General features: G+C 33.9%; 2 protein-coding genes across 7 annotated transcripts; one reads left to right on the forward strand and one right to left on the reverse strand.

The window, feature by feature from the left end:
• The first annotated feature begins 4,976 nt into the window (after positions 1 to 4,976).
• LOC148854286 (RNA-binding KH domain-containing protein RCF3-like) lies at positions 4,977 to 11,263 on the forward strand. Of its 3 annotated transcripts, XM_088983312.1 has the most exons (8): positions 4,977 to 5,237; positions 6,153 to 6,772; positions 6,902 to 7,333; positions 7,430 to 7,687; positions 7,798 to 8,064; positions 8,437 to 8,495; positions 8,723 to 8,794; positions 8,977 to 9,506. In XM_088983312.1, exons 2-7 carry the CDS (start codon positions 6,194 to 6,196, stop codon positions 8,769 to 8,771), a joined length of 1,644 nt encoding a protein of 547 aa, XP_088839438.1. In that variant the 5' UTR covers positions 4,977 to 5,237; positions 6,153 to 6,193; the 3' UTR covers positions 8,772 to 8,794; positions 8,977 to 9,506. The 3 variants fall into 3 exon arrangements, with proteins under 3 accessions (XP_088839438.1, XP_088839439.1, XP_088839440.1); XM_088983313.1 differs by lacking the exons at positions 8,723 to 8,794; positions 8,977 to 9,506 and adding an exon at positions 10,753 to 11,263; XM_088983314.1 differs by lacking the exon at positions 8,723 to 8,794.
• A 2,350-nt stretch (positions 11,264 to 13,613) lies between these two features.
• Positions 13,614 to 21,446, reverse strand: LOC148854287 (uncharacterized). Of its 4 annotated transcripts, none has more exons than XM_088983315.1 (7): positions 21,203 to 21,446; positions 15,822 to 15,995; positions 15,512 to 15,574; positions 15,368 to 15,415; positions 15,202 to 15,252; positions 14,152 to 14,215; positions 13,614 to 14,058 (listed from the first exon to the last, which is right to left on the reverse strand). In XM_088983315.1, the coding sequence occupies exons 2-7, from the start codon at positions 15,957 to 15,959 to the stop codon at positions 14,009 to 14,011; spliced, it is 414 nt and encodes a 137-aa protein (XP_088839441.1). In that variant the 5' UTR covers positions 15,960 to 15,995; positions 21,203 to 21,446; the 3' UTR covers positions 13,614 to 14,008. The 4 variants fall into 4 exon arrangements, with proteins under 4 accessions (XP_088839441.1, XP_088839442.1, XP_088839443.1 ...); XM_088983316.1 differs by having other exon boundaries at positions 15,822 to 16,208; positions 21,203 to 21,283; XM_088983317.1 differs by lacking the exons at positions 13,614 to 14,058; positions 14,152 to 14,215 and adding an exon at positions 14,782 to 14,838.
• Between the last annotated feature and the right edge of the window lie 2,317 nt (positions 21,447 to 23,763).

The following is a 23,763-nucleotide window of genomic DNA, read 5'->3' on the forward strand; positions in this document are numbered from 1 at the left end:
CCCACTCTCCGTAAACCCAATATTCAAATTGATGACAAAAATGATAAAAAAGATATATAAGTATTGGCCACGTGGTAAATTTCTAAAAGTACATAAATTGTCTTTATTTTTTAAAAATGTAATTTTATGAAAAATTTGGAAATATTATTACATGTGTAATTTTGAAAATTTACTCAAATTTATTTTTAAATTGTTATTAAATCATTTATTTTCTTTTTAACTGGATTACTTACATAATTACACTAATTTATCTTATAATTTATAATATAAACTAATTAATAATTTCCTTTTTTCTATATTACACTAATTTATCTTAATAATTTGTGTAATTATTGGTTCAAATTATAGTTTTCCTTTTTTCATACTCATTTACTTTTAATAATTTACAATAAAAATTACATGATTTTTCAATAGTTTTCCAAAACCAATCAAATGTAATAAATTTTCCTAATAATTCAAAAATATTCCAATAATTTTCAATGATCATTTAATACATTTTAAATAAACTTTAAAAAATTTTCCAAAAGTACAATATTATATCTTTTAATTTCCAATATGTTATTTTGTGGAAATGTAGTTTTATTAAATTTTTTTAAAATTTTATTCCATTTGTGTAATAGTAGAGATTTGTTGAAAATTATTTTAAATTGTTATTAAATATTTATTTTTATTAAGTAGTTTACTAACAAAATTACACTAATTTATCATTTGTTTTCCAATATAAATTAATTAATCATTTCATTTTCCAATGTTATAATATTTTATTCCCCCATCTGCATTCGGTTATTAACTATAATAATAGCAATAACTAGAATTTCATACTTTTTGATGATTTGTAAATATAATTATCAAATTTATAAAGATTACTTAAACTATTTTCAATTTCTATAAAATGTTGTTAATTAACATGAATATGACAATATTTACTCAAAATGCTTTAGAAAGTTATGATGAGTTAATTAATAACAATATTTATTAATTGTTGGTAATTAATTAACCATATTTATTAACTTTTGATAATAACACTATTTAATACTCATTGAATATGGGTTGGATTAAATATTAACTGTATTTAACTATTTTATTAATTTATATGAATATTTCAAATGAGAGATAGTGTGTGGATATAGATTGGGTAAAGATATTTTAGGAATTGATTGGGGAGTAAGGTAACATGATACATTCTTAATGGCTTATATGAGATATCTTGTGAGATTGATTCTATGAATATTTTTAGATAGTTGGGTTGGGAATTGTGACATGGCTTAATGGGAGTGGTGAGAAGGAGAGAGGAGAGAGTCAAGGAGAATGTCAGGTGGAGGTAATGGAGCAAGGAGAGGCATTTTGACATGGATCCTATATATATATATATATATAGAGAGAGAGAGAGAGAGAGAGAGAGAGAGAAAGACATGTGCGATCCACGGGCTTTGTTGAGTGAAAATAAAATAATGGAAATACATAATAGTAAACACATTTGTTTTGTTTTCCATTGTAACACTATGAAACAATATCATCATAGGCAAGGATTATAATGTTTAAATTATAGGGGTTTTTATGATTCAGTCCACCCCTAGGTGGAGCTAGGATTTCCTAGGGGTGAATTGAATCCTGCATGTGGATTGATGCCAATTTCACGAGCATAAAGTGGTTTAGGGGGGGGGGTTGCAAAAAAGATTTTTGAGGGGGATTGCAATCCAAAAATCCCTAAATTATATACTTTATAATTTATACAAAAAACAAATCTATTTTAAATACACTATGAACAATTACATTTATTTCTTGATGATTATTGATAATTAGTACATATTTTCAAAAAATAATTTTAATGGTTATATTTTTAATTTTTGATAATTTATCATATTTATTATTAATCATGTTAATCCATTTTTGGTAAATTCTTGGATAATTTTTGGTGAATATTGGCAAAATTATTGGTACTTTATTTTTGGTTATTTTATTGGTTAATTTTTGTTCATTAAATGTATTTTTCTGCTATTTATAGATTAAATTATATTACTTATAGTTTCAAATTTAATTTAAATAATATTTAAAATACAACTTAAATTATAACTTACATTAATTAACAATTTCAAAAGTTGTTAAATAATGAATTAATAACATTTTAATATTTTAAAAAAATATAGTATTTTAATAAGCACTATTAATTAATAAATACTATAATTAATAATATTGTAATTATTGAAAATATAGTAAAATATAGTTAACTATCAATATCGTAATCAGTAAAAATACTGTATTAATTAAAAGTACTGTTAATAGTGTTAATTAATTAATTACTATTAATTAATAAGCACCATAATTGTTCATACCGTTTTTTAATATATTATAACCCTATTAATTAACAAATACATTATAAAACATAGTTTTTTAATAAATGCTGATAATTATTTAAAAATACTATTAATTAATAAATATATTATTTTTAATAAATATGATTAATACTACTAAATAATAAAAATACCGTTGATTATTAAAAATATTATAATTACTATTAATACTATAAATTTTAAAATATAGTAATTATTATTACTACTCCCTCCCTTCCCTCATCTCTCTCTCTCTTAAATGTCTTTTTTAAATATAATAATAACATGCATTAAAATAAGAGGCATTGGAAAATTCAAAGGTATTTTTCTCTAATAGTGTGCAGCTTTATTAATCTAATCAAGATAAGTAATGATTACTTTTTTATATTTTTAAAACAAAAAATAGAAAAAATATAAAAAAATGAGAAAATAGATAAATAGCTTATCTAAAAAGTAATTTTAATGGTTATATATATTTTTTTAATATTTGGTAATTTGCCATATTTATTGAAAATCATGTTAACCCATTTTTGGTAATTTATTGGATAATTTTTGGTAATTATAGCAAAATTATTGGTACTTTATTTTTGGTTATTTTCGTAGCTAATTTATGTTCATTAAATGTAATTTTCTGCTATTTATAGCTTAAACTATATTTTTAATTACAGTTTAAATTTTAATTATATTACTTATAGGTTCAAATGTAATTTAAAATACATTTAAATTATAAATTACATTAATTAACAATTTAAAAAACTGTTAATTAATGAATTAATAAAATATTAATGTTTTTACAAATACAATATTTTAATAAACATTATTAATTAATAAATACTGTAATTAATAGTACTACAATTATTTAAAATATTGTAAAATATGCTTAATTATTAGTAATGTAATTATTAAAAATACTATTAATAAAAATACATTGTTTTTAATAAATAATGTTAATTAATTAAAATACTATAATTATTAAAAGTATTATATTAATTAAAAATGTTGTTAATTTATAAATTTAGTATTTTAATGAATACTTTATTTAATTAATAAACTGTAAAATTATTAAAAATATTGTATTAATTAAAAGTATAGTTAATAGTGTTAATTAATAAAATACTATAATTATTAAATAAATAATCTAATTGTTAATAACAAATTATAAAAATATAATATAAAAAACAAATAATATAACAAATTTATAAAATTCTAATATCAAAAATCTAGTTATAAATAAACAAATAACATATGTAAAATATCTAATATAACATATATTTATATTAATAAATATATATATCGAATCATATCTTCTCTAATGAGATGGGAGGGGGAATCCGAATCCAATTCAGATCATATTATTTCCCTTGATCCGATCCAATCCAAATATCCAAACAAGGGCGATCAAAATTCAACCATGATCAAATCATGATTGATCCATTTGCACCTTAACCCTTACATCACGAATATCTCATAATGGAGATCGGGTTCTATTAGGGCAAACCTATGCCCACACCATTCTAATAGCCTTTTCCAACCTTGCATTGGGAATATCTCATCATGAAATAAAGCACACAAATACAGAGATATTTTCAATGCAAGGCAGTAGAGGCTGCTTAAACGAAGACCGTATCTGCTCCTCATAAAGGGCGCCTCACTGACCTCACAGGTACATCCCATAGTGTATTGGGAACATCTTCCACACTTATGTGTTATTATTTATGGGAGATATTCCCAATTCACAATGTGATGTGCTTGTGAGGCGCCTTATGTGAGGAGTAGATCCCAATTCGCTTGAATAGGCGTTGCCCTAATTTAAGCCGAATTCCTCACAATGAAACGATATTTCTCGATGTGTAGTTGGAATGACTCTATTCCTCATTGAGCGCACCACACTAAGACAGATCTCACAACACATTTTTAGCCATGTATTGAGAACATCTCACCATGAATAAAAATTTACAATTATAAAGTTCCTCATGTACGGCTGAGATGTACTAAAGGTTAGCGCACCTCACACCAACCTCACAAAAACACATCTAACCCGTGTATTGGGGAGTTCAAATCAGCCCCCCAATACATCCCCTCCATGTATTGGGAACATCTCCCAGTAATGACATCATCATTTTTTATATTATCACCAAAAGATATTCCCAATACACAATGGGATCTGCTCCTCACATAGGACACTTCATATGCACATCCTATATCCTACCATGCATTGAGAAAATCTCCCATACTTATAAGTTATTATTCACGGGAGATGTTCCCAACTTCTGCCCGGGCAAGTTGGTGCTCGCACTTTTCGAGCAACCCCTTACAACGTTGCATTAAAATTATCTTCCATGAAATAAATCACGTAATTTACGTGGATATTCCCAACCTAAGGCTGCAAAATATGTTGAAACGGGCTTTGCCCTGACCCAAGCCGGACTCGTCTGTGGTGCGATCTGTGAATAACAGATCCGGTCTCCCAAAATCGGGCCAGCAGGTAGGTAGTACTTTTAATCAATGTAATGAGGTTTTCAGTAATTTTGCTATACTCGGGATATATTCAAAACCCTAGAATCATATCACGTAAGTGCAAATAAACCGACATAGTGGGGCCCACAAAAAATCACATCATAATGTATTATGCATGGCTCCTACCTTGTCTGCAGGGCAAGTATTGAAAGAGTTATTCTGTAAACTCGTTGCTTAGTAGTATTTCTCCAAAGATATTTTATTAGTTTACGATCAGAGACGTGGAGGCCGTATTTATTTACGATACGAGGGCAGATCTTTTTCCCTCTCTTTTCCTCTCCTCTCTTTTCCTCTTCCCTCTCTTTCTTTTTTCTTCCCTCCTACTCATTACTCCTTGTATCTTCTCTCGCGAGGTCCGGATTTTCGACGATTCTGTTTAAAATCTTCGAGGTATAACAGTTATGGCGTGAGATTTTATTTTTCAAAATATATCACTTATTAATTTTTCGTGCTATTTGATTATTGCTTCTCCGTTTCAATGTGAATTTCGTATATTTCGTTTAGGGTTTCGCGTCGTATATGTTATTGTTTCGTTAGATCTTAGTGATATGCGACCTTGTACTGATAGATGTGCCTGTGCCATAGTTCTTTTCTTGTTTTGCTGCGGTGGTATTAATTTCGAACATTTTCAGATCTTAACTTTCGTTAGGTCATGATTTTTGTAGTGTTGAGAATACTCTATTGGCTTTGGAATAGCCTTGATATATGCATTTTGATTCTAGTTTGTAGTTACGCAAATTTTATTGTCCGTTTTTTTCTTTGGAGTTCGTTTCCAGACATCAGAAATCTCTGATGGTCTTCCAGTTCTGGTGCCGCATTAACTAATTTTGTTAACTCCGGAAAAAGGATCTTTTCCTCCCGTGATCTTTATTGTATCCATTAAGTAATTTTGTCTAGCGTGTAAACACTTTTCTATTAGAGTTTGTAGTATCGGAAAACTATGTCTGTTGAGGTGCCGTAATGAATTTTACGAACGATTGCAATGGGGTAATTTATTTTGTATTTTCTGTGTTGTGCTCTCCATATTATTGTAAAAGGACGCTTGTCAACAACCTTATTATTAAGCCAATGCTTTCCACGAGATATGTGCTGGATGAGCATACAAGGTATTCCTGCCGGTTTGCCGGTCCCTGCATTGATTTCATTGCATGTTGATTAGAACTGTACAGTTCAGAAGATGACCTTGATCCTGCAGTGATGGTTCTCAATCTCTATTAGCATATCTTAAACTTGTGTTGCAAAAAGAAAAAAATGATTTTGATGTTTTGTACTGGCTAATTCTTATGATGCATTTTTATGTGGCAGAAAGTTGGTCTGCAAGAATATATTGAGCAAAATTTTCCATAATGGCTGGTCAAAGGAATAGCCATGGGAAGCGTTCCCATTCTCAATCTGATTATTCTGATAATGGTGGAAGTAAGAGGCGCAACCCTGGTGATGATAAGGATCAATATGCCCCTGGACCCGATGATACTGTCTACCGATATTTATGTCCAGGGAAAAAGATTGGAAGTATCATTGGGAGGGGAGGTGAGATTGTTAAGCAACTAAGGGCAGAAAGCCAATCAAAGATTAGGATTGGTGAGACTATGGCTGGATGTGAGGAACGTGTTGTCACAATCTTTAGTTCAAGCCAAGAAACTAATGCACTCGAAGATACTGGAGACTTTGTTTGCCCTGCACAAGATGCTCTCTTTAGGGTGCATGACAGACTTGTTGCAGACGAGGTTCCTGCTGATGGAGATGCTGAAGAGGCTCAGCAAGTTACTGTTCGGCTGCTTGTACCATCAGACCAGATTGGATGTGTCATTGGGAAGGGTGGTCAGATAATTCAAAATATACGCACTGAAACTGGTGCTCAGATTCGCATTCTAAAGAATGAGCATCTCCCTCCTTGTGCCTTGAGCACTGATGAACTTCTACAGGTAATATATTTTGTAATTTCTCTATTAGTTGCATATGTATACTTTCAAATGATGCCTACATTCTGAAATTGTTCTTATCTCTTGCCTTGTTATTTGTTAAAAGAAAATCCTGTTAACTTTTGGTGCCAGATATCTGGGGAAGCTGCTGTTGTAAGGAAGGCTCTTCATCAAATATCATCTCGGCTTCATGACAATCCCTCTCGCTCTCAACACCTGCTGATTTCTGCCATGTCAAACATGTATCAGTCGGGTGGTCCAATTGTTGGTTCAAATGCAGGTCCCCAAATTGTTGGCTTAGCTCCATTGGTTGGTGCCTATGGTGGATATAAAGGTGACTCAGGAAGTGATTGGGCATGCTCCTTATATCCTGGTCGAAGGGATGAAACCTCTGCAAAGGAGTTTTCTCTCCGTTTGATTTGTCCAACTGGAAATATTGGAGGAGTTATTGGGAAAGGTGGATCAATCATCAAGCAAATCAGGCAGGACTCTGGGGCCACTATCAAAGTTGATAGTTCTGCTGCTGAAGGAGATGATTGCATAATATCCATCTCAGCAAAGGAGGTGAGCGTTTTTTTGGTCTTTAAGATTTATGTAGGCAAAGTTTGAATTTCACATGGACTGGTGCTGATGGTTAATTTGTAATGGCTGATTATGCAGTACTTTGAAGATCCATTTTCTCCAACAATTGATGCAGCAGTGCGCTTGCAGCCCAAATGTAGTGAGAAAGCTGATAAAGAATCGGGTGATTCTCCAATCACAACTAGGCTACTTGTGCCAAACTCACGTATTGGGTGCCTTATTGGTAAAGGTGGAGCTATCATTACTGAGATGAGAAAACTCACTAGAGCAAATATACGCATACTTTCAAAGGAAAACCTTCCAAAAGTTGCATCTGAAGATGATGAAATGGTTCAGGTAATCACATTCTTTTACTCCAATGTATTCTATTTTCCTTCTCATTTTCAGTGTATTGGTAATAAGAACTTGCATTTTATTGAGATTATGGCATAAACGATGCTTTTCAGATCACTGGGGAGCTTGACATTGCAAGGAATGCTCTCATGCATGTAACCACACGGTTAAAAGCCAACTTTTTTGAGAGAGAAGGTGTTTTGACTGCATTTCCACCAGCTTTTCCTTACCTTCCCATGTCAGCAGATGTTCCAGATGGTTCAAAATATGGCAGTAGGGATGGTAAATCACATGGACGAGGATACTCCTCTTATTCTCTTGGATATGGTTCAAGTGATATGGCCCCTAGCGACAGTTATGGTGGTTATGGTGGCTCACAGGTAATATTTATAATCCATATGCTGTTCTGTGAAAGGAATAATGAATCAATTTATCTTCTTTGAATCTGAATTCTTTCTTCTTGTGAAAGGAATAATGAATCAATTTCTCGCTTAGAACCCAAAGCAGTATTTCACTGCAACTCTTAAGATCACCGCAATTCCCTTTGTACCTGACCCAAAGTAGTTGGGATTAAGGCTGAGTTGAGTTGAAATTATTACAATTATCAGTTCAGTGTCTCAATGTTTTTTCTTGATTTTTTGGTTGTATTTGTCCTTAGTGTAGATCAAGTGATCAACTAACATGGGGTTTGTTGATTAACTTGCTCAACCTTTTTTGTTTTATTTTTTATGAATTATGTCTATCTTCTGCAGAGTGGAAGTGGTTATGGAGCATATGGTAGCTATTCTTCTGCCCGGTCTGGTGGTACAGGGTAAGAATATGCTATTTATCTTCATTCTTGGCAGTTGATGCTTTTTATGTTTTGGCTTCATAGCATTGAAGGAATCTATTTCTTGGTACCTTTTATCTTTATCGACAATGTTATCTTGTTTGTAGGGGTGCAACTTCTAAGTTTTGGTAATAAAACCTCCAATGTCATGCTTGATTATAGATGAGATTGTTCTACATCTTGACCCTGATTTTAGCTTCTGTTACCAGGTTATCTGGTCAGAATCCTGTTTCCCATGTGAAACATCATGGTTATTAGTTCCTCATGAGTAGGGCCTGCAGGTAGATAATTGTCTTTTTCCTTTACGCTTTTATCCTTTCTATAACATAGCAAGCTGCTTTGATGTATGCTAGTCACATTATACTATATGGAAATTTGCTATCTTAACCAACCCAGACCTCCTATATTTAGAATTCTAATACTCCTGTTTTACCTTTGTTGCCTTCCCTTCCCATTAAAACAGCTGAGATCTACGAAGCCTGAAGCCAGCCTACTGCCTCTTTTGATGAAGCCTCCAGCCTAGACCTGAAGACCAGATGAAAAGGGTTTGAGAAACTTATGGCCCACCTATGAAGCTTTGTTTAGGAGGACCAACATTTTCTGGAGATTACCATTCAGTCCTTTTGCGGCCTTGATACCACATCTTACTAAGCTATTATATTGTTTGAGCCAAGGGCCGCTGTAGCCAGAATGCTTTTATTAGTTGCAGTAACTTATTCACTTCTGTAAAACTTCGTGTACTTGGTATCCATGAAACTTTTATTTGGTACTTATACCAGTATCTTGGCTTTAACAATATTAGATCTCATCTGTATGGGTTGGTTATGTCTGAATTTCTAGGAAACAGTGAGCTTAGGTGGTACTGTGGTAGAACCTGGGGAACCCTAGGAAGGTTAGACAAAGTTGTGGTGGAACTTAATTTGTTTTGATGAGATGTGGGCATTGAAAAGTAATATGTAGTGTAATGTATTGCTTGGTATTTTTCCTCTTAAATTTGTCATTATGTTTTTGTCATTATGTTTTGCATCTCAATACACTTAACCCCTTGTGTTTTGCACTGATCTTCTTTTCCATAAATGTTTAATCATTAAGCTGTACACACATACACAACTACACCTTGTTTGCAGCTCTCTACATTAACCATTCTCAAAACTATTGCTGAGACTGCTATTTTGTTTGTTTTAAATTCCTTTTTCTATAATATATTTAATTGTTAGTCATGAACGTTGGATGGAATTAATTACACAAGGAACTTGTAAAGTAACGAACTGGTTAAAAGAAAGGTTTCTCTTTGCATGTCTGTTCATGACCAGTTTAATATTTTGGAGGGTATATAGTCTGATGGCAAAGTGACAGTGATTCAAGAGAATGGATCTCCTGAAAGGTAGGTTATAGATTTTGCTGATGCACGAGCATCATGGTTACAGATAGATGGGATCTGGTTCTCAGATTCAGCACCGATAAGTTTGCATTCATTTAGAGGTTTGTTTGATTTGATACCATTGCTCTTTGCACCTAAAATATCTTGGAGCAAGAATTCGATTTTAAACTTCTACAAACAGCGTCCCACGTCCATTTTTAAGGTATGGCATTTTGTATTGATCAAACAAAGTGGTTTCAGCTGAAAACAGCAATCATACCAAACAATGTCGTAACAAATATGATAATTCTATAGATAATGTCTTGCATGTTCATGCTACCTTGGTTAGGTGTTTGTAACCAAGCCTGAACCCAAGACCACTGTGGTTAAAAATCTTCAATTTGGGCAATCCAACTTGTATCCCTACAGCTATGATCACAGGCGATTTAGCTTCTATGCAGTTAATCTGGAGGTTCTAGGAATTGTTGGTTTAGTATGCAAGGTTAGGTGTTTTGTGGATATGTATGTAGGCAACTATTTTTGTGGTTGAGACCTGCGTATGATGAAACATTTATTTATTTAGATTTTTTTTATTTTACCCTTTTATCATCAGTTATTAATTTTTTCAATGCGTATTTAGTGTCTTTTATTAATTTTTTGATATTTTACTTTTTTTATATATAAATGAACGAACTTTTTTGATATTTTATTTAAAGCGAGTATCTTAAGGTCAGGTTGAATTTCTGATGCATATTCATTCTGATGCATATGCTGTGCTGTATGGTTTTTGAGTGGTCTATTTTTGTTCTCGATGTTTTTTGGCATCTTTGGTCCTGTCTTTCCATCTTTTTTTTTCTTCTGTTTGTATGATTTCTATAGCATCAATAGAAGGAATGAGTTTAGATTCTCTTGAGGGTTGCGTCATGAGGGCGAAACCCTCTATACTGGCTCGTTTCACTAAAAGCTCAATGGTCTTGAAGTCCTTGAGTGTCCACATTCTTCTTGTCATCACAAGGTGAGTGAAATTGAAGCAAGGTCAGTTGAATTCTTCCATTATCTTTTCTATTTCCCTCTTCTTTGATTCATTTGCATTTTATATAATATATGGAGTCAATTTGTCTTGAGATGGCAAAATGAGGAACCAACAACAGCATTGGAGGGAATCACAATGATTCCACATGGAACCATGGAGTAGAAATTGAAGGGCCTAAAGCTGGGATTGGCCATGCATATGGATCCGAGTTCTGCATTTGAGCATATTGTCTTGAGGGCGACTTCTTCTTCTTATAATTCTAGACTCTATTGTTCGTTCTGAAAACTACACATTTTGGCACGTATGTTAAATTTTGTAAAAATTCTTTCATAAATTGCTAATGATTGCATGTGCTAATGTCTTGTTGCAAATTCGTATTTTGTTTTGTTAGATCAAAACTTAGATATTATATCCTTTATTCTATTTTACTATGATATTACTATGTTTATTTCAGACAATTTGGTGGAAAATCCTTCATGAATTTATTTACAAGCTTAAACCTTTCATACATTTGCTGAGAAACCAGCTTGATTGGATGCCTCGAATCGATTGTTTTATCGAAAGATGTCTTTGATTTTGACCGTTTGGATGCTATTCAGCCGTGTAGTTGGTTCAAGGTTCCAATCGTTCTGGGACCCCTCCGATACGCCCCCACAGTGGATGTATTGGAGGTCTGACCGATTCAGGGGTAGAGGAGGCCTAAACCGGCCCCCTGAACCAGTTGCGAAAAAAAATGAAAAAAAAAAAGGTCTGAAAAACTGTATCTATTCGCACGAATCGATATTTTGAATCTGGAGTTGATTAATTTGTTGAATTGGATTATAGCGTGTATTCTATACCTGAGTTAACAAGCTAGACGACCCATTGCGCGTCCTACTGCTAATGGGTTTGTATGTTATTAGGCATGACCAGTTGCTTTTGTGCATTCGGTTGACAGATCTGTCACCAACCCATAGCACAACCTAACCCGGTATCACTCTAACCCAAACAATGTGACCAGCCCCATTGAAACATTTCTAACACGCCAATTTGCATGTCTTATGTGGCAGTTAATCATGCACGCTAAATAACCTGAAATATTAAAAGATGTGATTTTCGTGTTTTTAATGCTTTATTTCTTATTTTTTAAAAATTAAAAAGCACATCGAACAAACATAAAAATAATATATCTTTTTTTATATTTATAAACTTCAAAAATATAAAAATATTTCTCGAAATACGCCCCTAATTCACATCTGTGCCAATCAGAGTATTTTAAAATTTAAACATCTTCACTGGCACTTTCGGGAGATGTTCGTGTATATGGGACATTTGTGGGGCACTGATGATTCCCTCGGAAAAAAATAAAAGAAAAAGACGAATACATGGACTGATGAATGCAGCAAGGCTAACTTGCAACCTGGTGCATGTTTAAAGGGTTAGGGGGTCATTTGAACTTTTGCTCTTTGAACAAAGCATGCAAGAGGAAGAGGTACCAGTTTTTTATTTTTGGGTAATTTGATTTCTATCCACCTCAGAATTCATCAATGTTTAGAGAATCCGACCAATTATAATGTTTAGAGAACCCGACTAATTAAAAAATTAGGGAAGAGATTGGGGTTGATCTATGATGATGTGGCATACATGTATGTATATATTATTGGTTATATAAATACTATACATAATATTTTTTACAGCTTTTAAGGTATTTAAGTATGGTGGATGGATAACAAAATTTTTAATTTTTAAAACATAAAGGTTTCAAGTCTCTTAATCTATTATTTTAAAATAGGTGCAATAAAATAATGTATACAATAAAAATATCACATGTAAAGAGATGGATTAGTGGTAACTAAGTAATATATGAAAAATAAAAGGTCATGGATTTAAGTTTTTTTTTTCACTCATTTTCGAATTTCAATTACTTTGATCCAGGTGATTGTATATCGGTTCATCATATTTTTGGTTAAACAAGATGATCAGCTGATTTTTAGAAATTTTAGTTCTTGGAGGTGAGCAAATCAGGCAAAACCTTGAGTCACAATCCCACCAATCCCACCAGCTAGGGTTGCCAATTGGACTGGATTTGGTCCAATCCAATCCAGTCCAATGAGTCCATTATAAATAGACCAGGTTCAATCTAATCCAATGAATATTTTAGACCATTTTAGACTGGTTGTCTGGTCCAATTCAATGTTTGGACCATCCAATCTATTCAAATTTATTTTGATTTAGATTGGTTTCAACCCAAACCCGGTCCATTGATACTTATGTCAAATATTGGTTTAATCCAACCCAATCCAATATAAATTTATTATGGATAGACAAGGTCCAATTCAATCTAATTAACATTTTAGACCATTGATCCAATCCAATATATCTTGTTGGTCCATCGAATCCATCCAAATTAATTTTGGACCAGACAGGACCCAATCCAAAACTGGTCCATTGACACCCTTACAACCAGTCCATCCAGCTATCTAAATTATATAATTCTCTTGACCCAGTTCCATTATACAAGTACAGTTCGGGCCAGCGCAAGGGGGGATGGGAATACATTTCGGGAATTAATAAATTGGATTATGAGGTAGAGTGGACTGTAAAAAGGCCTTTATTTTTTCGCCTTTCCGCTTAAGTGATCAAGTTGAACGTGAAAAGTTGATACAATTCTGATCACTTGCGTCCTTCCAAGGAGCGAAACTTTTTCCAAGAAAAATTACCTCATCAGTCATCCTCAATAGTTCACTAGGATCAAATTTATATAAGCATTTAAGTAAGGAACATCTGTATCTGGATGGTTAAGATACGGTAATCCTAATTCCTAGAAGATAAAGAGTGGCACAACAAGATTAATCGGTCTCCCACAAGGCCATAACAAAATAACAACAGCTACATTCTTAATTTTCCCGCCGGGAGGTAAGGGGGGGAGGGGGGGAGAGAACTAAATGCTAACGCTAGTAGATTGGAGTCTCGTATCAGGTACAGAGCCCAATTCTATTTCTTGGTACAACATCAAATACAGAACCCAGTACATATTACTTATTTGGATGCATGAAAAGGACTCATTAGCAACTTTAAATGCTCGTTATGTGGATGGAAATGGACATCTCAGTCCCCCAGCAATTAATCATGGATGCTCTGATCTTCAGAAATAGTGTTATTATTGCCTCCATCTGTGAAATGTACATTGCAATCGTTCTAAAAAAATAAAAAAGGTGGGAAACAAAAGGACAGCTTTCAAGAAAATGATTCATACGTGCACATACCTTCGCTGTCCTCTGTAGGAGCATAAGCGGATCTTCTAGAGCGTACTTGCTGGTGTGGTGTGGGCTAACAGGTGCAAGACAAATGGATAAGAAAGACAAATTAGAACTTGATGGTTTGAGTTATTTCCAAGACCAAAGAAACTAGATGCGAGTATTTCAGAGTACAATCATTGACAAATGTATTGCAATGACAGAATCGTCTTCAAGAACAAGAGGAACTTGCGGCTGAAATCAAATTAAGTCTTTATTCTGTGGTTGTGTTACATGCAAAGACAAATGGGCAATTTCTAAGTTCATTGTCCCACTTCTACAAGGGGATGCAGCTGTAGTAACAAGGCTTTGCCATTAATTTCAAAAAAAGATGCAGCCATAGTAACAAGTAGTCTTAAGTCTTATGCATAGAATAGATCATGTATCTTGTAAAGCTGTCTTTTGTTCATGATGCCTAGATATGGATACAGACATATTGGAAAGGGAGATATGACTCCATCTCCTAAAATCCTGGGCATGTATTTATATCTATTTTTTGACGCTAAATGTCATGTCTCAAGACTTGTGTCTTGCCAAATCTAATTAAATTTCCAATATGTGCAGACATTTTAAGAGTATGATTTGTTAAGATATATCACCTTTCAAGTGGCAATGTTATAGAGTACACCTATAAGTATCCATGCCGTATCCTGTGTCCTATCCAAACACGAATCAGATACAATACCAGCAATGTGAGGTATCTGCAGATATCTGGGTATCATAGTTTTCTGTATTCACAGGAGTAGAAACTAAAGTCCATTCTATACTCAAGAGAATAGGCAGGTTTTGAGTAACTACCCCCCCCCTCCCCCCCAAAAAAACAAAAAAAAGTCTGCCTTTAGGAGTGTAATGTTGTAGCTGAACAGTGTATTGTGAAAGTAGCAGAAAGATGGATTTCTTTTTCCACTTTGCATTTTTGCTTCCACCCTAATAAAAATACAATCTAATAAAATCAATGCATGATGCATAATACTTCATTAAGGGAAGGAACAGACATGATGCATAAAGCTTGAAAAGTACCTGCAATTTTGGCCGAAGTGCCTCAAGTGGTCCTTTGGGCTTTGCCCCTTGCTGTGAACATCCAAAAGGCAACAGACAAATGCGTTAGGCATCTTACCTTGACATGCCATCTTAATGGTTGGTACAAATAGGAGAATGGAGCTTAATCGAAAATCAAGATAAACACCTTCCCCAAGGCCCAATCAGCAGAATCAAAGAAAGCACGTTCATGATCCTAGCAGCAAAAAATGATTGAATTTCAGTTCAACTCTTTAGAACCGGAAATAATTAGCATCTATAAGCTGTGAAAACAAATCAACGGAGTAGCTACCTTCGATATCAGTGGAGGCTTCTTTGGTAGCAATCCTCCATATTTTTTCTTGATTATTTCCTCCTACAGAAAGGTGCATTTGGAGATGACAACAGTTAAAATTCCCCTAAACTTGAAATGGGGTGTTATACTATCAACGCATGCAAATCACATTTACTAACCTGTAACATACAATATACAACTATCACTTGTTGATATATGTTAAATTTTCCATTTTTAGATGAACAGAATGAATATGTCTTCACAATGCAAATTGTGATTAACCCCAAATTGCAATATCACCTCTTGCTGGACAGATTTAAAAAATTACCTCTTGCTGGGGTGACGGCATAGGATTTTCCACATTCTTTTCAGCATGCTCTGGGTCCTCCTCAGAGAAGTCTCCATCAACCTGCATCTTCTCTTCGTGTTCTTGTTCCTTGACATCCTCTGCGTTTGTGCTTGACATTTTGTGTGAGGTCTACCAAAAACACAGGGATACGAGCTGCAATTGTGAAATAATTAGGCCTTCATTTTCAATCCGATTATAAATGCTCTATTTCAGCATCAACCCATAAGAAATCAAGTCCCACAAAGATGGCTCCAGACTTCCGGTGGAAGTGAATTGTAAACAAGGAAAAAAACTAAATTTGTTTGATGCTTGATAGAAGATTTCCTCCCTGGGGCAACAAGTAGTGGGTTTCTAAACCCTCAAGTTCTGGCACATGCAAACAATACAGGTTGAGAACATGGGAATTCTCCCATCGTACACATAATACCCCAGGTTTTATTCCATTATACATAAGATAGAGTACAACTACAAGCAAGGTGAAAATAATTTAACCAGATTAAACAGTTCATGGAAAAGAACAAGAAATATGACAATAGGCATGAAATATATTCAACAAAAGGATAATAAAATGGAGGGAAAAAGGCAAATATCATTGTATCTTGCTGAAGTAGACAGAGAGCATAATTCACCATCAGAATGGTAAGCTACAAAATCACGTCTTGAATTTTTTCCTAGAGAAAGGCCTTCAAGTATCAACTATAGAAGGATCATGTTGTGGCAGTGAAATCCAACCAGCCACTAGCTATAGAGAACACTGGAATTTCGAAGAAAAAAAAGAAAAAACTGAAGGCTAAGAAGCTTGATGGCTCAACTATAAACATATCAAGAAGGATTTTACAACAACTAATAATTTAGAGACATCTCAGAACCTGAACATTCACATGTATAAACTACATTCACAATTTTCTTTTTGAAAGATGGAAAATACACTTCACTATAATAAGAAAAACAGGTGGGAAAGAGAGGATTCCCTCACAGAGATATACAACTATGGTCACTGACAATATTCTATGAGATATATATTGATCTTGCAGACATAATTGTAACCATAGTTGTCAGAGAGGATCACCTCTTTGCAGATAACTTTCTTAGACAACCAAAGAAAATGGGCAAAACTTTATGGCAAGCTACAACGGCGGCAATAGTTTGGGGAATTTGAGAAGAAATAAATAATCGTATGTTTCAAGATAAGGTGAAGACAAAGGATGAATTAACTGAAAACATTTCATTCTGGGTTGCGCATTGGGTAAAAATTTTAGATCTGTTTAAGGATGTTTCCATGGATGATATCGTCAGGAGCTGGAATGCAGTGGCAACTTCTTCAAGTTCAAGCTCAAGGGCTGTTAGTCAGGAGGTTTGGGTTCCATCGATAAGTCAAAGACTGAAGCTGAACTTTAATGGGAGAACTTGTGGTAACCCAGGTCTATCTGACATTGTTGGAGTAATAGGAGATGGACTAAGGAAAGTGATGGCTTTGTATTCAGGGCCGATAGAGTGCGACTCCCTAAGAGCTGAAGTTCTAACTCTCCTCCAAGGGCTGAGATTGGCAAAACAGTTGGGCTATCAATAAATTGAAGCAGAGGAGGAACCAGAACTGGTGATAGGGTGGTTATAATCAGGTAGCTTTGGAATTTGGACCCATAGGCAGGCATTAAGGAGATTGAAGTTTATTAAGGGAGTTAGATGCGTCTGTTAGATGGGTGAGAAGATTAGCAAATGGTTTGGCTGGTCCACTAGCCAAACAAGGGACAAATAGGGGAGAATTGTAAGTTGAATTTATGGGGGATTAGTCTCCATTCCTTAGGGCAATGGACCTGTGTTTTGTCTTAATCTTTATTAATGAAAGCTATCTTCCTATTAAAAAAATCACTTCTGGGTTTTAATATGTGAATATCACTAGCAATATTTCCTTTTGGGGATCAAAACTTATCTTCATAAGTGAATGTATGAGGTAAAAATTTTACCATCACAACAGAATGATTGTAAACTCGAAGTCTCAAACACATCCTTCAGATAGTGCATCTGTGAAGCATAAATTAGCTAAACAAAGATTGAATTTCTCCTTTAACAATGTAGATCAATTTCCAATGGACCCTGGAATCTTTGGTTTCTATTGACTAGAAAAATCTAATTTTTATGTCTGATTTTCAATTGCACAATAGACAGTGGAGCTAAATTTTTTCTAGCTTTAGAAAAGAACAATTTTCAGCTCAAACCTCATCCTTCAAATAATGAATAGGTGAAGACAATTTTTTCTAAAAGGTAAGTTAAAAAATTATTAATAAGAGGAGAACAAGATACAACAGATTCCTTGCCACGGGAAGACTAGCCAGGAATCAACTCAGATTACAGACTCCATAGGGACTGGGACCTAAACAACTCAGGCACATTGAGGTGCTTAAACTCAGGATTTACAGACACCCAAGAAACCAATTTACTAACCGCACACTGCACTAATTCATCTGGATATTTCATTTTGTTACAAAAAATTATATTGTTTCATTCAGACCAAATTGACCAAAGGACAGCTGCAGGAATGGTTTTCCAAACCAGCTTTGCTTTTTTCTTCAAGCCTATGATCTTCCAACTGCACAGTAGGTCTTTGATAGAACTTGGCATGACCCAGCAGACCCCAACAGCATTGAGGAAGTGCTCCCACACCTTGGAAGAAACAGGAAAATGGATACTGAGGTGATCTGTATATCCAGGCATGAGTCCACACAGACCACAAGATAAATCCAAAAGCCGCACACCTCTCCTTTCCAAGCTGATTCTAGAAAGGCATTTATTTAAAACCATAGTCCAAATAAGGGAAGTTAGACTCAGAGGGATTGGATTCCGAATCTGCTTGCTAGGGAAATCAGTATAGCCTGAGCAGCTGAGTTTGGAAGCCAGGGATTTGACCAAGAAAAAGCTGTCTCCACTCAACTTCCAATTCCATTCACTCTCCCAATTGACATCAATACCCTGTCCATGCAAAAGTTCCAGCAACTCCAACGCCTCACTCAACTCCCGGTCAAACATGTTTCTTCTGAACTGAGGGGTCCAACTTAAACTATGCACAACGGGGGTAGCCCATCTCCCAACCCATAACCTCCCAGCCCAGGTGCAGGTGAGATTTGATACTAAGTCTCCGCTACAACCAGCTGGTTGGCACCTTGCTAAGCAGAAATTCTAATATTTGGGTCCCATTATCTAGTATACAACAGTAAGTTAACATATACATTTTTTTAACCCTCTAAAGTTAAAAAAACAAGGATGAAAGTAAAAGGAATTCCAACTCATTCCTGTACATTCTGAGAATACCAATATCAGACATGATTTGTACCAACTATGACATCGGATACTGCTAGACACTTCTAGATATGCTGAATGTCATTAACCCTAAAAAAATGTACAAAATAGCATGTTCTGACAAATCATACCACCAAAAAAAACTGTATGTTTTTTTTTTGGTGAGTAAAAAATCATTAAAAGGAAGATAAAATTTCAATCTGGATAGGTGACAAGGTAGAACCTAAACCACTGAGACTACAACAGAATCAGAGCATCAAAATTTCCAGATTACAAATTGAAATACACCACCTCCCAAGGAAAAATACTAAAAGCTTCTCTCAGCACTGAGACCATTGGTAGAAGAAAAAGAAAAAAAAAGAAACCAACAGCAATGAAATTGCCCACAGCCACCCCCAACATCTACCAACTCCAAGGACCTTCACAACCAAGATAGCCACTCTGATCCTTCCTCCCCCTCCACTAAACTACTTAAACTTCCAAAACCCTTCACTCTTCTTCAACCCAACCGTCTTCCTTTCCCTCCCCTTCATCCCAAATGTCACCTCCCTCCCCCACTGTTTTCTTTCTTAATTCTTCTGTTCTTCTGTTTTTTTCAACTGTTCTATTGCACTTCTGACCACACTCTCCCCTCCCCAAAAGAACAAACTGAGAGATTGGCCCACTTTCACCTGTATCTCCACTAACTTCTCGGTTTCCACCCTCCTCTCCCCTGATTTTCCATCTTCTTGAGTTTTCCCCCTTCCAGAATACCACATCATTCCCTTCCTTTGCCGATAAATTCTCATTCCTGTCTCCAGCCTGCAAAGGTTGTTCTTCTTCTTGGGGGTTCTCGACACAAGAATTTAATAAAATTTAACAAGGCAAAAAAGTCTTGAGGAATGAGACATTGAGACTTAGCTTCAAAAGCTACACATAGAAATATGATATTAACATTATTACATGGGATATCCCTACCAATATCAGCATGCGATTTTAGGACATGGAGAGTTGGACACCCATTTCCAGTATATGCATGACCGTGTAGATATCCATATCTGGGTGCCACAGCACCTTTATATAATGGATTATTGGAGAAGAGGGGAACAAAACATACACCTGGACAACACCTTTCTAACCACTATGCATTTTTTTAAGACAACAACTTTGTTTTCCGCATGCAACATAGTATTTAACTATTTATATATTACTTAATTGCCTCCTCAAACACATAACAGCCATATTTAAATGATAAACGGATAGAACGCTAACTAGCTAAACTAACTTATGCTGCTTTGTCAACCCAAGCGTCACTTGGAAAGTATGAGACACTTTTTGATAGGTTGCTGGACTAGCAAGTGAACCACAAATAAAAATATGCTAGTGATGGATTGATTTTACTCTGACATGGTACTGTCTAATTGAAAAATGTCAATCAAAACAAACAGAATCCGCATTCCACTTAGAAGCAAAATATCTTCGAATAGAAACGGTTTACTTTGAAGTTGTCTTTGAAATTTCTCCATTGTGAAGTGGCTAGGTAATGTAAATTATTACCCAAGAAAGCAACTGCTAGTTCATTCGCTGATTTTTGCCCCAGAAATCGTTTTCCTTCTAATTATTTGTCATCGATAATTATTTTTTCAGCAGAGAACTTGAGCACATACTGTAGTTGTATAACACAGGCATTCGGACTAATTCTAGTTTTCATTTCTGTTTCATTCATAAAATAAATAAGTTAGCTATAAGGAAAATTTTGGATTGCTACAGATCCATGATGAAAATATGCCTAATAGGAGAAACACATACAGATCTGTCGATGGTGGAACGAACAACACATTAATGAGAAAGAAGAAGCAGTTATAAAACAAATCAACCAGAACTATAACTATCCTTTACTGCTAAACATTCAAGGCAAACATGAACACTAAAATCCAAACCCTATATGTTAAAACCGATGGATGTTGGTTGAAAAACTGTCAACATAGACATGAAATAAGAGATAAAGACTAATAACAAAACAACAAAAATTAGGGGAAAAAAACAAAATGAAGAAAGAAAGAAAGAACGATGCAAAGCTTATGTACCTTAAGCGGCCGATGGAAAACCCTCGCTACCTCTATCTCTCTGTGTTTCTCTCTATGTCTGATTCGTGTGGAGAGAAGAGGAACAAAGTGATGACCAGGAGTGGCTCATTATTTATACGTCTATTTGCGTTGAGGAAAAGAGAATTAAAAATAAATAAAAGGATATTCGGGAAAGAAAATTACGCGTTAACTTGTAGTAACGCTGGATTAAAAAACGGATTCTCGACAGTATGATGCTTTATACAACATAACTGTAATCAACTGTTGATCTTGTATAGTCCTCCGCGGGTCCATGCACATAAGAATTAAGATTTTTTTATTTATTTTATATTTATATATTTATCTATTATTTATACATCTTTGACATCAGTCAAATATAGTCCTCCGCTGGTCCACCGTGTTGGACGGTAGCTGAAAATTCATGGTGCAGCCCAAAATCTTACCGAATAAATACGGGAAAAGAAAATGAAAATCCGGATCCAATTGTAAAAAATTGTTTTAATCCATAGGGTTGCGCATGGATCTGATTCAAACCGGATACATGCAAGAATGCAAACGGTGCGCGGGTTCATATTCCCCTTCCTCACCCTTGATTTTATAATAAATCGGAGATAAATTATATTTTAAATATATTTTAATATATAATAATATATATTTATGATGAATAACATCAATATATATATATATATATATATATATATATATTTAGGGTTAGGATTGGGAGACTGAGATTTCATTTACTATCTCCAATTCCCATCTCAAGTGAGGATCCCTATTAATCTCTATCTCCGTTTTTGTCCCACTAAAGTAATTCCCATCCCTCGTTGATCAGATTGGGAGGTCAGGTACCCATTTACCCATTGGATGGGGAAATTTATCATCACTAGATACATCTACATATAAGATGAAAATATTTACAATAATGATATATAGTATTAATAAAATAGATTGCCAATCACTTTGATATTATTTTATTAACTACTAAATGGACAATTGAGATGTATATAGAAATTTTAAATTATAATAACAATTGTTGTCATTGTTATTATTACTATTACACGTTGTGTTTAATATAATGAATATATAATACGAGAGAATGGATATATATTCAAGATAATTTTTTTATAAATTTTATATTTTGTATATTTTAAAATTTTTATTATTTAATTACATGGGTTGATTCATTGGGCTTAGATAGTTAGATGTTCAAACCAAATTATTCACCACCCCAATAGAAAGGTGGTTTTGTGGTTTTGTTTCTACTCAATTTTAAATTTTGTATCTAATTTTCATCATTCATAAAACAAGTTTCTTTATTACGATAGATATGATATTTGAGACATGCCCATTTTTTTGACGTCATGAACTGATTGATCCATTTGACCTAAGTGGTAGAACCACCAATCTAACATAGTCATTTCTATAATAAATATCATATCTTGGTTAATTTTAAAAATTGTCATTTCTATAATAAATAAATATACTCTTATTCAACGTATGATTACTTTTTTTGTTTAATATGATAAATATATAGTATTAGAGTGTTTTTTTCTACAAAATTTTATTCTTTTTATATTTGGCATCTATATATATAACCTAAAAGAAAAATGTTGTACCCCCTATTCCTCTTCATTTGTCAAATGGAATCTTTTTTTATTTAACCTAAATGAAATCCTATAATCTTATAATATCTCCCTTTTTATGCTTTTAACCATTACCATTACAAAATTAATTAATTGCAATGATGCCATTGAATAAAACAAAAAAAAAAAATCATAACTTGTCATTTTCCTTTTCCTCTTTCATATTGGATACTAAACATGCAATTATTTACAATGATGTCATTAAACTTCAACATTTTTTTTCATATTTGTTAAAAATTGTCTTTATCTCTCATTTTATTTACAATCGGGCCATGTTGGGTTGTGTCATGCGGGACGTGCTTCCCTCTTATGGGATACTTTAGGGGACTAGCTCGGTCGAAGCCTACGTAGGCTTGTGTCATGCTCGTGCACTTGTAAGGATGGTTCATAGGCCAAGCCTTAGGCTAGACTAGACCACGGACCAAGCTAATCCATGTTCTTTAAAAATTTTGAAAAATAAAATAAAAAATAGATAAAAATTAAAAGAAAATATCTTACAATTTTATTTTATATGAATTTTGATGTATACAATTATTTATATATTCAATAATAAAATGAAATAATACAATAAAATTGAAAATAAATTTATATATTATATAATTATTGTATATAATATACGACCTGAGCCCGCGTGGCCCTGTGTCATGACACGGGCCAAGTCATAGGCTAGGCCGGGCCACAAATTGGGCTAAGCCATGTTAAAAAAAAACTGAAAAATTTAACATGTCTATACTACTTTAAAAAGCACGAATAATCTCTACAATATTTCTGGAATTTTTTAAAGATATAATTTACCCCTTAATGTTTAAATTTATTGATAAAAAATGAGGGCAAATAGGGTAATTGGTTATTGATATTAAATGAGTCAAAAAGTAATTTTAAGATATTAAATGCATTCAATTTCCTCTCATTAAATTC

This window comes from Nelumbo lutea, chromosome 4, assembly GCF_056320005.1.
Source record: "Nelumbo lutea isolate HS-2025 chromosome 4, American lotus-T2T, whole genome shotgun sequence".
NCBI lineage: Eukaryota > Viridiplantae > Streptophyta > Magnoliopsida > Proteales > Nelumbonaceae > Nelumbo > Nelumbo lutea.